Below are 14,675 nucleotides of genomic sequence, written 5' to 3'. Positions count from 1 at the left end.
ATGTTCTGGGAAAGATAAATACCTCTTGCAGCTGAGGCTCCTTCTTCTTTGCCGACAAATTTAAAAGCTTCTCCAGGGAGCTGTAGTACTTTTCTGTTTCTTTTTCATACCTTTTTCTTTCCGCCTTCCAGAAAAAACACAAAAAAATGTGATTAGCTTAGGAAAAACAATATTCAAAAGAATTAAGCTGGTCTCTATTTTAATCATTAATTGTAGCAGACAAGCAATCTAAAAGGTTATTATTAAGATTCAAAGAGATCCACTAAAATTAAGAAATTTGGAGAAAAAGCAATGAATCATCATACATTACCCTCGCGTTACCGAGCTGCTCCTTCCTGAACTTCTCGAGGGGTTTCATTAAAGTTTCTGTGATGTTTCGCATCTATAGTCAGAACAGATATTATTTTATCTCAATAAAATACAATTACTTTCTAGCACTTCCAGTAACTCAAACAGACAGTGGAAACCAAATCCTTTTGGTTTATACAGTACAAAAATTTTAAAGTAGAAATTTAAGTGATAGAACAACACATGATAGACCAAATGGTGGTGCTTTTCAACATTTTATATAAATATCCACCACCTACAAATCTGCCAATCAGGACCAAGGAAAATTAATGCCGCGACTGGATTGGCTGCCTTGCAAATGCTAGTTATTAGCCATTAGCTTTAAACCTTTTCAAAAGTGCATTTCTAGACTTGTTTGCTGTGATCCTTGTGTCTTCACAATTCTGTTTGCTTACTGGTGTTCTCCAACACAACTCTGAGGTCCATAATAGCTTTATGAACATTGCTATTAAATTATAAATGGGTTTACTGATTATGTGATATTTGAAGGCAACAAGTTGTACCGGATTTTATTTGCTGCATCAGTGTTGGGGGTCAATCTACAAATCTAAATCCCACTTTTCAAATTTTCATCAGCAGATGAAAGTTTGAAATCCATCCTGCTTTCTGTTGGTTTCAGTGTAACAAAAAATATGAAACGTTGAAAAGGTATCAAGTCATTTGCAAGGCACTGCACTAACAGGCCTGTCGCAATAATCAATAAATCAATAAATTAATTAATATCTTGATAAATTAAAACAAGCTCAATAATTTCCATTTGAATGATTTATTGTTTTCTCTTTTCTGTCTCTTTCTAACAAAAACTGGATGACAAAACTCTTCAGTCTTCTAGTTTTTTCAACTAGTGCTTTTCTGAAGGACAATTTTATTTACAGACTTCAGTTTCCATTTTATTTGGTGTTTCTGTTTTGTTCATGTATTTTAGATATTTAACATGTCTTTCAGTTTCAGTGTTAAATGTTCATTAGAATATGAAGTTTATTTATCTTTGAAAATGTGTTCTTTGATTACTATTCCATTACATTACTTGAAAATTATCTCAAAATAACAATGTTATAGATTTTTTCTTTCCTGGGGCAATACATTTTTTTTACTGTGACAGGCCTACACTGTACAAACTCAATTACTCATGTTGTATATTTGCATTTTTTAATCTATTTACAACTAAATTTGTAAATAAAAATTGATGCTTTCATGGCTGTTTATGTAAAGTAGTAAATTTTACATAAACATGAACAGTGAGTTTGGCATGCAACCCGTTGTTAATGTTTTTGTGTCGTTTCTGCTGCGCTAGCTGCAAGGCATGTCTGCACATGCATACTGCTTTCCTCTGTTTGCAGTGTGATGTCATCACTCTGTGCTGAGCAGTGCTTACCGCTGTGGTCTACTTGGCACAACAATCATATCAGCCAGCCACTGATGACGGGTTCTGACCTTTACCTCAGACACTACATACAGACATTACCCAGAAAACTAACTTTTACACAAAATCTCAGGCACTGTAGAAATGTCCAAGTGTCACTAACTTCAACCATCACTAAACAAAAGTCTTCAAATGACTCCAAAGTACTTCCGCTTCTTAACTACCTGAGGTGTGATTTCAGTAGCTCTTAAAATACCTGACTAACACTGCTACCTTAGTCACATGCTAGTTTTATGAGTAAGGAGTTGCAGAACTGTGGACTTGCTCACAGTTGCTCCTTATGAGATTTGTCTTGTTATGTAAACCTATGATGTTTATAATGTCCAACTGGGATGCAGTCATCTGTGCAGCCACTCCCAGGTAGTTGAAAAACTGTTCAAACATGAGCAATAATAGAGGAACTGGTTCACTGTGTCACCTGAATGATGCGAGTATGAAAAATACTCAAAAAAATATATTTTGAGCGTGTATCAAAACTTTTTGCGATTATTGAATAGCAAAAGGAATCTCATAGTCCTCAGAAGAGATGAGACACAAATGAATGTGCATTCAGGTATGAACTGCAATCAATTCCTACATATTATTGATATGTATACAGCTTAAATGTGGTAAATGTTAAAGAAAGTATAAATATATACATGTGTTTTTCTAGCTAAATATAATGTAGCTTCTTAAAAATAAAATATATATTTTAACAAATAGTAATTTAGGTAAATTCTAACATGCCATTATTATCAAAAATAGTTAATAAATGATTATTCTCTAAATTGACAAGTGAACTGGCCAGGTGGGTAAACATGATTAATACTTTAAATTAAAAAAAATAAATAAATAAATCAAAGTCACAGAAAGCATGTCCGACTTAAGAAAATATATAAGATGAAAAGCAACATATTCCAGAATCAGATGGAGCTCAAAAATACATGGACTTTAAATGTTAAACTGTACTGAAAATAAATACTTTACAATGAAGGTGGGCCAATATTCCAAGCAGCTAGTAAATTATTCCAGTACTCTGCCTTTTTCTTTTTATTGCAGCCACTCGACTCACCTTGGTACACGCAACCAATAAACCAGTGAGGTGCGTCTGCACAAATAGTTAACTGTATAAAGGTACACCAAAGTTTTACGTAGCTCCAGTTTTAAAAATTGCTAAAATTTGTGTATGTTCCAATCCTTCAGTTTAAAGTTCTGAGGTAACATTACTTTACAAATCCTGCCTAATTAAATCCACTGTTTTGTTTAGTACCTGCCAGTACAGACCTAATAAAGAAAAACAGTGCTGAATTGACTTAAAACGTTTTTTTTTTTTTTTTCTGAACAGACATAGTTGTACTGAATTAGAATTTTTTTTGATAACTCTGGACCAGTACAGCACACTTAAATACACCAATAGTTTCATAAGCTTAGTCTAACTTAAAAACAAAACATAACTTTAATTTGTTTATTCAGTGCAATTAGGATTGTAACCGTTAATGTAAAATAAATAATCTGGCAAAAATAGGTTAACTACTTTAGTCAAATATGCAAAAATAAAACTGTAACATTTTCACCAATACCCAATCTAGAAATGTTTTTAAATATCAAGACTGATACAGATATCAATATCAGATTGGTGCATCTCAATAATTAAGCTAATTTGTTATAGTGGCGTTACACTACAAAGAACAGAACATCAAAATTTAAGTCTATGTATGAAACAAATCTAAATAAGGAATTGTACACTTAACTTTAATACTCAGTATAATATCAATGTAATAGCAGGGTGAAAAATTCCTGTTATTCTGTCTCAAATAAAAGAAATGGGCAGACCAGCTCTAGCTTAGTAATCATATTTGCCACATAACCACATTTTCCCACAGAATGTTGTGAGAAGGAAATCAAAATGTGTCATTATGACTCAATGTGTAAATCAAAGTGAGACAAAGAGAAGCAAAACATTTAAATTATAGGAAGCAAACTTCTACTTTTGCCACCAACCCTTTTTCTTTTATAACCTTATAAAAAACACTTTGCTGAGTCAAGTCTAATTCGCACACAAACTGATAAAATTACACATGTGGGCAGTTAAGAAATAATTGCAAAACATTGTGTGCATCTGGTCTCAAACCCACACTTATTTTTCCCAAGGTTGTAAATAGAGTTTAAATCCTCTCACCATCAGCTCTCTTTGGTCCTCCAGATTTTTCAAGAACATGGAAAACTCTTGCAAAGACTCGTCTATAGAGGCAAAAAAAAAAAACAATAATTAGAATTCATCCTGTCTGTCTCTTTTTCAAATACATCTCAGCTGTGCTATGAGCATCAATCAGTTTCACAAATATTATTGAACATCTGCTGCAAATGAGGTTTCCAGGGAAGAATCTAAATTATTTAAGAGTTCGCAATAAAAAAAAGAAACAACAGCTTAACTAGTTAAATAAAATTACATTACAAGCATTTTGTCTTAGTTTAGCATTACATCATACTTAAAATGTCTTAAGTACGGAAGATGCTGGTCATGAAGAGGTTGGAAATCTTTAAGACTGCAGTCGTCATTATAATTTACATTTTGTGCTTAATTATGAAAAAAATCACTTGTAATATTGTGTTAAGAAATTTATATGGTACTTCTTTTTATATCGCAAGCTTCAGCTAGTTTTGTTAATCTCTCTAGAAGCCTGATTCAAAGTGGGGTAAAATTAAGATAAAATATTATAGATGAAAAAAAAACTAGCTAAAAAGTAAATAAAGGAAATTGCAGTGGGGGTTGAATAATTCTAGTTGTGGCTGTTCTTAATTGGCTGGTGGATAAAGAAGAGTAAACAAACATTTAAAGTGCATTTCTATGAAGACTGTGACAAAACCAGTGGTTAGTTCTGTCATCACAGGAGAAGGGAGAAACCACTCTCACCAATGCATTTCTCATCGTCAGTTTTTGCATCGCCGATGAACTCAAACTGAAACTCCCCCAGGCACTGGGCAAACTTTCGCTGAGCCATCCCGAGCTCTGAAAGGTAGTCGCAAACAGAACAAAGAAAAACATAATTACAAAATCTTTTAATAGGTGCAAATTTATTTTTAAAAAAAATTACATTCACAGTTATAAGAACATACAACAGTACTTTTACTAAACCAAATATTGTGCTAAGAGTCGATGCTAGGAAATCATTTACCGTCAAGAGATTTAATGTGTTTGAAAAGGAGGTTTGATGTGTTTGGACCACAATGCTAACATCCTGTCTGACTATGTTCTGCTACATCCTGTTAAGCACACATGATGATACCACAAAAAAGAGCAAACTTGGTATCTGTCTGCAAGCCAAATGTTACCAAAGACAGCTGTCAACATATTTACCATATGTTATGCAAATTGTAAACATAAAAGGAAAGACCTCAACTTTAGATTACCATGTACACCTATCCAACTGTATTATTACTATGGTAGAGAACTTTGAACTTAATATTACGTTTTCTGCACACAAAAAAACATACTTATCACTAATAAACATTGTATCAATTAGGATTACTGGATCTTTGTGTTATTTATTAATAAAGTAAATTAGATTAACCTAAATTATTGGAGAAAGTATACAATGTCAAACTCAACATCAGTAAATTTTAGGGCTCAACCGATTACTTTTTTCTGGCTGATCACTAATCTTTAAAAATCTTGACCTCCTGATTCCAATCTTTGCAGATATCGATTTTTTCTGTGGGATGACTATTGTGACCAGTCATCCCTCTCTCACAGAGCAAAAGTTGGCTTGATTTCCAGAATCTTGCAGAGGCAGATAAGGTTGGTGCATAAAATTGCTTTTACGTGGATGTATCGGCCGGCCGATTTGTCAGTGCACCCCAGGTACACTTTCAGCATAGTTCCCGAAACCAGCATAAATTGCTAAAAACTTAAGAATAAAATACAATCTTAGATCTTCTCAAAACTCCAGACAAACCAAGACAACAAAAAGTATTGTCATGGCACAAGTACTCATGTTCTTTGGCCTTTGGTTTACAGGAATAACAGACTTCTATTACACTGACTACAGTCAAAAATCTTTTACAAATAATTCCACTGTTCCAATTTATATTTACTGTTGTAATTTTTTTTTCTTAGCATTCTTTGGGCTAAACATGTGAGAGATATGCCAGGGTCTGGAACTAGATGGGTGGATTTTATCTTAGTAATAACTTTTAAACCTCCTTAAGTACCCATTCAGTGCTGGCCCAATCATCTGTCTTGGGTAATCTAATCATACAAGTTTGAACACAACCAAAGTGAACTGAGGACAGCTTCGCACAGGCCGCCTTCAGAGGTTGTCTGGGGTTATTATCTGCATTAGTTTAGCATTCTGAATGCAAGCCTGATGTGACTCCCCTAAAGAAGAAGATATATCATGTGGATATCTCCCGTCATCACAAAAATACTTAAAATAAATTGTTTAAAATGAACATGCGTACATGACATGCATACATCCATGTCATGTGAAGAAAATACTTCCAGCATTTGAAAATTTAAAAGGCTGTTACTGATATAGTCAAAGCATGCTTACTGTGTCAAATACAAAAAAAAAATGCATATATTATTCGTAAAAGGTCTATATGCACAAAACATTTTTAAAATGTCTGTGAATCAAAATGAGACCAAAATAATAATAAAGGTACTGAGAAGTACAGACAGAAAACAATTGAGTGAGTGTAACGACATCTGAATAAATCACATGATGTATTCAGGAATTATTATAATGAATTGTGCAAAGTCACAAATCATTAAATTTTCCTCCCAGGACAGGATCTAAAGAATAAACAGTGATATTTGCTCAAATTTTAATAAATAACTAAGTGTAAACACTCATTCTTAAAGCTCTCCGCTTATAACTAGAATCAGTCATGATGCCGGTTAATACCAGATCTGTAAAGTTCTTGTTATACAGGAAGCTGAGGAGATTTCCTTAACAATAGGCCAACTTTGGTACTGCAGCATTTATAAGTATTTGTGTTTTGATAAGGCCTTTAAATATTCCTATAGAGGAAATGTTCTGTGAGCGCATTTTAGCTCAAGGGAATTGTTGGCAAAAAGCCTGACTATAAATATATACTCAACTCTTTCGAAGTATAATCAGTTGGGATTTTTCACCTCATCTTAATGTGACAAAAGAAAAAATCCACATTCCTTCATTCTTTAGATACAGATAATAAACATGATAAAACAGTGTGACAATAAAACACATTACACTAAATCTACTCTGTTTCTGTCCATAACCTTTTCCAGTTCAGTAATCTGGTAAAGGTTACTGATCGATCTAAACAACAGAAAGTATTCTGGCAAACATAAGTCTGCCAACAGAGGTGATTATTGAGGCACTTACAAGATGGATGTATCCATTTTATCTGAAGCAACTGTAAATCTAAGAGGATCCAAACTAAACAGACAGCAGGAATCCAAACTGGCATGGGCAAATCCATAAAAGGTGAGCCTCCTCTAATCGTTTTATTCACAGTAAGTGGAATGACGGCAGCCACACACAAACAGGTGACACGTTTTTTTGACAAACTGTCAATAAATAAAGTGAAAAGGCAGTCAAGCAATTTGAAAGTCAAAAGTAGTGGTGAACAGGACGTGTAATATCTGATAATGTTTGAAATTTCTCTCACTTTTTTTCACCTCTGTTCTTATGTCATAGTTTTTGTGTGTTGAAAGCAGAAAATAACAGGTAAATGTTTATGAGGTACAAGTTCGTCCTGCAATCTATGTGTTGCTGGTTCATCTCTGTCATTGTGTCCTTGGAGAAAACTTCACCTATCTTGCGTGATGGTAGCGATCAGGATGTCCGATGGCACTGATGTATGGCAGCCTTGCTTCAGACTGCCCCTGGGCAGCTGTGGCTACAATCTAGTTACTTGACATCATCAGAGTCTAAATGCGTGCATGAATGGGTGATTTCACTGTAAAGCATCTTTGAATGCAGTAACAGAGCCCTATATAAGTCTGATGTTTCATTTCATTACAATTGCATAGAGTTGAAAAGGGTGAAAAGCATCAGAGGAGCATGTTGTAGCCTTTGACTTTAAACTCAGAAAAGCAGCTGAAAAAGTCTTACAGTAATTGTAACTGAGTTGGATCATAGGTGAGGTCCACCTCTATAGGGTGGACCTCATCCACCCTATAGAGGATGAGGTCTTAGACAAAGCAGGAAGCAAGCATAGTCATTCCCATTTTAAATTCTCAATCAGAAACACGAGAGAGCACAGAGTCCCACATGTTTAATATGATCTGATCTCTCCCACATGCTCCGCCCAGAACCTCTTATGCTTCCATCATGATAATAAACCACCTGAACATCACTATGGATGTTATTGTGTATGCTTGACACAATCAGGAAGCTCATACTTCATCACATGCAATGGAGTTCCCATTGCGTTAATGTGTACAAAAACACCTCACCAATACTTTGTAAAGACCACATACAGTACAGCATGGCAGATTTTAAGATTGTAATGCTGTGAAGAACTGTTTACAGTCCTTGTTTTAGCCACCTTTCAGCTGCTTCACAACATGGTAAAAACATGTTTTGACAACAATCTGAACCTTGACGCACTTTACCAAAAAAAAAAACAAAAAAAAAAACATTAAAATGTCACACGATTGGGCGTGCCGTGGTGACATCGGGGATAGCGCGACCCACGTTTGGAGGCCTTGAGTCCTCGACGCGGCCATCGCGGGTTCGATTCCCGGACCCGGCGATATTTGCCGCATGTCTTCCCCCCTCTTTTTCCCCCTTTCCTGTCAGCCTACTTTCATATAAGGGACACTAGAGCCCACAAAAGACCCCCTGGAGGGGAGGAAGAAAAAAAAAAGTCACACGATTGTGAATCAACAAGCTTATGCGTCACTCGCTATGTTGCTGAAATGTGCCAGTTTTTTTTAGAGATTCATGAACAGTTCACTCATTGCGCAGAACAGACATATTAAGCAATGTGTTTTTGTTTTTTCCATGCTTATTTTTCTATTTATCAAAGACAGGTTTGAGTTTTACATCTCTGAACATTACTTAAGTGCATTCCAACAACACTTATGTAAATGGATAAACATGCTGGCTCTTTATGAAAGCCATATGCCCAAAGTGCACAAAAAAGCCCAACTGCACCAGGGTGGACTGTTAAAATATAACCCAGCAATGAAACTTATGACATAAAGCATGAAGAATGAGCATTACTTGATTTTTATGATGCTCCAGCAATAATGAGAATCAGACAACAAGCAGGGCAGAGGAAAACAGCAACAGCTAAGACCTAAACACAAATGTGCGAAAGATGGACAGGAGAGCCGCTCCAAGAGAAAAGGAGCATTACAAGACAGAAATACCACACACTCCAGGGCACACAGCAGTCCAAGGCAAAGTCTTCTTCTGATTTTTGCCTTTTAAAGCAAGGTATTTCAGAGTAAACCTGGGAACTGTCAAACTTGGCTAGTTTCTAGGCTGAACACCAGAGAGGCCCCAGAGTCCAGGCTTCGAAGCATGACTCATGCAGACCCCACCTCGTCTCTATCTGAAACTGAAAGCAATGTTCCTCTAAAAACAGCCCCAAGTCTCCACGATTCACTTAAACATTAGTTTCCCAGAAAAGGGGGTTTCTGAAATATACACTCACATTTTAGTAGCTACAACAGAAGATGGATTTTATTGATAAAAACATACCAAATCAATGTTAACTAAAACATGCAGCTATAAACTCTGAAAGTAAGTTGATGAAGTAAATGTTTCACAGTGCAACAGGCAAACTGATTAAACAAAAAATGTTGCATAGACCATCTAATTTATACTTAAATTACAAACCATAAATGCATATTTTGTGCAATAACAACAGGACATGGATTTTTTTGTGTTGATTGTTGAATTGACAGTAAGCAGATAGTGCAGATGCTAAATAAATGCTCCATACCAGTTCGATTCTAGCCTGGAGTGTTATTTATCACATGCTCTGCTCTCACTTCATGCCTGCTGTGACATTGTGCTTTGATTACGCTTCGATTTATGCCCGTCTGCTCATACCAACTGCATTACGAGACTTTCCCCGTTTGCAGCCGTGTTACAAAGTAAACTCAGCAGCACATTTTGGAATACCAGTTACAATATGAGCTACAACAACGTTTAATTTTCCTCTGGGATTAAAAAAGAATTTCAGAATTGAAGTGATGATAAAAAAAAGTCATGAAACTATAGTTCTAGAAAAAGAAAGTAAACCTGGTCTCAACACCAAGCACTTACTTCTCAGGGCATAATTAAAGGATCTGCAATTAATTAAATCTAACCTCATGTGTATAAAACCACAGAAATTACACAGACATTATCCATTAAATAAAAACTAACATCACAGGAAGGACTTAAAAAGCACAGCTCCATTAAACAATCTGACAAACAAAATTCTCTGATCGGCTCTGACTGGTGAACAGGTCAGATAATGAAGACTTTTTGCTACTCATTAAATCTAACAAAAACTAAGAACTCAGATTTTTTTTTTTCATCAATAAATGCCTCACGTATCAAAACACACTTTTATGATTTTAATAAAAATTTATTTGATACCCTGTGGCAGAAACTTCAAAGAGTTTTAACAAAAAAACTCCCACAATCCTCAAGCAAATTAAGCAATTATATAAAAATCTGGACTAACTTTCCTCCATAATCATAACCTGACATATTGATAAGCTCAGGTTATTAATGCTTAAGGCGGTTCTAGAGTTATTGAACCACTGTCTAACTCTTTCCAAACATGTTTTATTAATTTTTAACTAATTTTGCTTTATCTTTGTTTATTGAATACTGACAGGGTAGAAGCTGTTGTGCGTTTTGTTCTCTTGACGTTATATTTATTAATTTTTTAACTCTGCAAAGGTCAGAGTTTTAGAAATAATTAAATAATTTGCAAAATCGAACGTACTGAAAGAGGGCGTAGTCTCTTATTCCCATCGTTTCATAATGTCCAACTTCGAGAGCAGGAAACAGCATCCTATGTAATGGATGCTCCACCAAAGTTTTTCCTAAACCTCAGACATAAAATGCAAGTCCGTGTCAAAGAGCAGCCGCTATTAAATACTCCGCAGTGTATTAATTGGCACTAGTAGGCGGGCTGTTTGTTATGATTTCTACAGCATGATCAGATTTGCCACTGAGGTCAGAGCTGCCCTCTGTGTTTCCACAGTGGACCTTTCCACAGAACTTCCTGTTTCACTCTCCCCATCTCTTCCAGGCTAAATTTCTGCTCCACTCAACTCCAACCTTTGGCCCGGACAGAGCCGGCTCGAACATCCCCTCCCACCGTGTCCCTGCCCCCTCAGCTCCCTGCCCACTAAACATGTATTACTTCATTCATGGCTTCCTGATCCTCAAAACAAGTGTGCAGGGAGAGGCTGCAGAGTGCTGCATCCGGTTAGCCCTGACCAAGCGTTTGATTACAAAATCAGGATGGCATTTTAGAAAACATCCTATGCATTAACATTTGTGCACATTTGCACCAAGAAAGAAGAAGCAATGCCTTCATAGAGAGCTTCTTCCCCAGAAAGCGATAAAATCCCTTCCTCCCAAATGAGCTCACATCTTGAGCTAATGCAATTTTAATGAAAGATTGTGATGTGGCTCTTTGGCAGAACAAGTAATGTGATTACAGACAGGAGAAGGCTGCCAATGCGCACCCTGACAGGCTACTCTTAAACCTGTCTGCCAAGGAGAAGGAGACCATCGAATGACCGGCCTTTTCAAAGACAAATCCACTAAATAAATCGCCAGATTTCTTGAAAACGTTCAGAAGCAGACCTGACAGCAACAATCTGTTATGTCTTCTTGTGGATTTTATTTCAGCAATAACAACCCTTAAAGAGCAACATCAAAGTATTAATGAGTATATTACTGCATTAAAAAAAAGAAATAATATGTTGGCTTTAGAAAACAATGAAAGGGTAAAGACAGGAGATGGAGGAAACCCTGTGAAACAGAAGCCCATCTGCATCGTTCTGCACAAGTGGGCACTTCCATGTCATGACTCTCTGGCTCAGAGCCAGGTTTCAAAGTTTCCTCCTACAACCAAGGACTTTCCGTAGTGGGACATCCTCTCAGCTGTGGCAGCCGAGGGAGATAACAGCTCTGCTTCTCGCTGCCCAAACACTAGATCACTCTGAGGTCAAACAAAAAGTGAAACACATTACCATGCAAATTTGGTCTTACACTCACAAAAGCCCTGAAATGAGTCAATATTTACTGCAGGTACACACACTTATCTCTCTGCTTGGCACTTTAACCTATTTTTTAATCAACAAAAATGGCCGGAAACAGAAAATCACACCAATAGAAATGAGCATTGCAACAATCCAAACATGCAAATTATAGCATGCATTTAAAGGAGGAAACTTTCTGTTAATCTGGATGATCTGTGGAGAGGAGAAACAAATACACGGCCATACGGGACTCTACAGTAGGAGCAATGTCCACATGTCAGCTAGGCTGGCGCTGAGCTCCACCCCAAGTGTGTGTGCAAGAACAACACTGTTATTTGCTTATACTCAACTCAAAATGACCCAAGGCTTGATTCACTAAAAGAGACTTATTATGAACGTCCCAGCCTGTGAGGAAAGAAATGCTAAAACTAGTTGAAGGGGTTAAACATTTCTCTTAAATGTGACTATTATACTTATGTTTACAAATATTTGCTTTGAAAGGCCTTTTAGTCATTTTAAATCAGGATGAAAGTCAAGTTCATGGTTGAGCAGTGACTGGGACTAGGATGTGTGAAAAACTTAAAAACCAGAGGTTTAAAAAAAAAGAGAGAGAAAAGGGGAAGCGGACTACAAAAAACCCCCTCAATATGTATGTTACAACCCTCACATTATGGGATTTTTTTCATTTATAAAAAAGTGGCAGATTTGAGATCTTGTGGTGGCGTTTTTCACATTTCGCTATCAGTCTAAAAATGTGTGGAGATTAAAATTAAAAATGACAATATATTGTAAAAAAAAAAAAAAGGAAAATATTTCTGTATTTTCTTCATTAAGTAGCTTGGTTAGGCAGGTAAATGGTAGGTAGATTGAAATATTGTTCAATATCGTAACCACAACGGAAAGCCTGGATGCAATTTTTGGCCATTTGGATGGATGTTAGTTAGAATACAACTCCATCTTTAGTGGCTGAGATGCAGAAGCTCATAAAGTTTGGTGGGAACAATATAGAGGGTATGTAAAGTGGGTGACTATATAGTTAAAGTACATGTGTAAGATAGGAGGCTTACACAGTAAAACAGATGGGTAACACAGGTGGAGTTTAATGGCTAAAGGGAGCTGGTGAGTGGCTAAAGCAGGTGGACAGAGGGTTAGTAACAGGTAAATGGGGGTAATGCTGATTGATGAGCATGTCAAGTGGGTGTGTAAAGTGGGAAGATGGGAGGTCAAAGGGTAAAGAGGCAGGCAAAGTGGATGAAAAAAGAAGCTGGGCAAAGTTAATAGACTGCTTGGTAGAGCAGGTGGTTCAATCGGCTGAACAGGTGGCAAAAGTGGGGAGATAAATGAGTTAAATGGGCTATAAAGTGGGCAGGTGGAAAGTCAAACTAGGTTTGTAAAGTGGTTGGATGAATGGTTGAAGAATTTAAGTAAAGTTGCTGATTGGGTGGGTAATGAAGGATGGATATTTCTAGTTAATGTCAACATATTAAAAAGGTTCTGATCTGGGTTCCAGTTTTATTCAATAAAAATCTACCTGACATCATCCGGAGGTAAACAAAACATTCACCGTTGCCATACAAAATATGACATCAAAGTACATATTTGCAAGATCTTAAGATTTCACATCCACTTTTCACATTCAAGAATGACCTTAAAATAATGTGTTCACATCTTTCAAAGTTAGGATTTTGTTTCTTTATAAGATGCATTGCTTAAGGGTTTTTTTATCTATTAATGTTTCAAAAACAAAACTAAAAGAGAATGCAATTCTTAATTTGAAAGCTACAGCTGCTAAACTGAAAGGAAAAAAACTGACAAATGTGTCACCATGAGAGCAATGAAACAATATAATGCAATGTTTTTGACATTTTTTAGAGAAACTGTCTCAGCTTTGGCAACAACACTGACACAGAGAATTTAATGTCAGCACATAAGAAGATGAACATCAGTTCCTTCCTGAAACTTTAACTGATTTTGCAATAGTCCCAGTGGGAGGCCATGACCAGAGTTTCCTATTCATTGACATTCTCATAAACTTTCACAAACCTAATGAGAATTAGAAGATGAGGCGTCTCGGGGCAAATTTTAGGAAACACTTAAAAAGGAAGAAGAAGAAGAAAAAAGGGAAGCTGGGATTATATATTTAAGCTACAGTCACATACAGCAGGGAATGCAAGACATGGCATGTCCTCCTGAAACGAGACACTATGCAACATAGTCTGACACTCTGAACCAATATCAGCTCATCTGCCAGTGACTGGAAGCCAAAATCTGCCTCATCACTCCATGGGAGTTCCTCTGAAAGAAGCATGTAGCTGCAAAAAAGACTGCAAAATATACGTAATGGCTATAGCGACTAAATAAAATAGTGTCTGGATGATAACACTTTTTTTCTTAGAAAACATGTAAAGTTTCAGAACTTTAAAAACACAACCATTTTTCCTTTCACTAATAAAATTACTATAAAATTGAAATGATGTGTCATACAAAATGAATAAGAAGTCATGTAATTTGAGAATGCCGAGTGTGAAAACAGCAGCTAGTAGCGGAGAATTGGATGATTGAAAAAGAGCAACAGCTGCTGCAGGCTAAGCTGAACATTTCCTAATCAAGTTACAACAGGAGTAACAAAGGATCATCTGTTGAAGGAGTGACACTAAGCAAAAATATCTAAAAAAATGACTCAGGTGACTGTAGATTCTGAAATAAACAGGT

The 14,675-nt window shown here is 36.2% G+C and overlaps 1 protein-coding gene across 1 annotated transcript in view; it reads right to left on the bottom strand.

The window, feature by feature from the left end:
- The window catches only part of arhgap10 (Rho GTPase activating protein 10), a 56,375-nt gene that overhangs the window by 38,246 nt on the left and 3,454 nt on the right, over nucleotides 1-14,675 (bottom strand). Inside the window, exons 2-5 of the mRNA XM_023333792.1 lie at nucleotides 4,665-4,760; nucleotides 3,930-3,991; nucleotides 311-382; nucleotides 23-124 (exon numbers count right to left, since the gene is read on the bottom strand). Coding sequence (XP_023189560.1) covers nucleotides 23-124; nucleotides 311-382; nucleotides 3,930-3,991; nucleotides 4,665-4,760 — 332 coding nt within the window. The remainder of the gene's footprint in view (nucleotides 1-22; nucleotides 125-310; nucleotides 383-3,929; nucleotides 3,992-4,664; nucleotides 4,761-14,675) is intronic.

This window comes from Xiphophorus maculatus, chromosome 5 (assembly GCF_002775205.1).
Source record: "Xiphophorus maculatus strain JP 163 A chromosome 5, X_maculatus-5.0-male, whole genome shotgun sequence".
Classification (NCBI taxonomy): Eukaryota; Metazoa; Chordata; class Actinopteri; order Cyprinodontiformes; family Poeciliidae; genus Xiphophorus; species Xiphophorus maculatus.
Note: the sequence above shows the minus strand (reverse complement) of the source record. Positions and strands in the feature narration are given on the sequence as shown.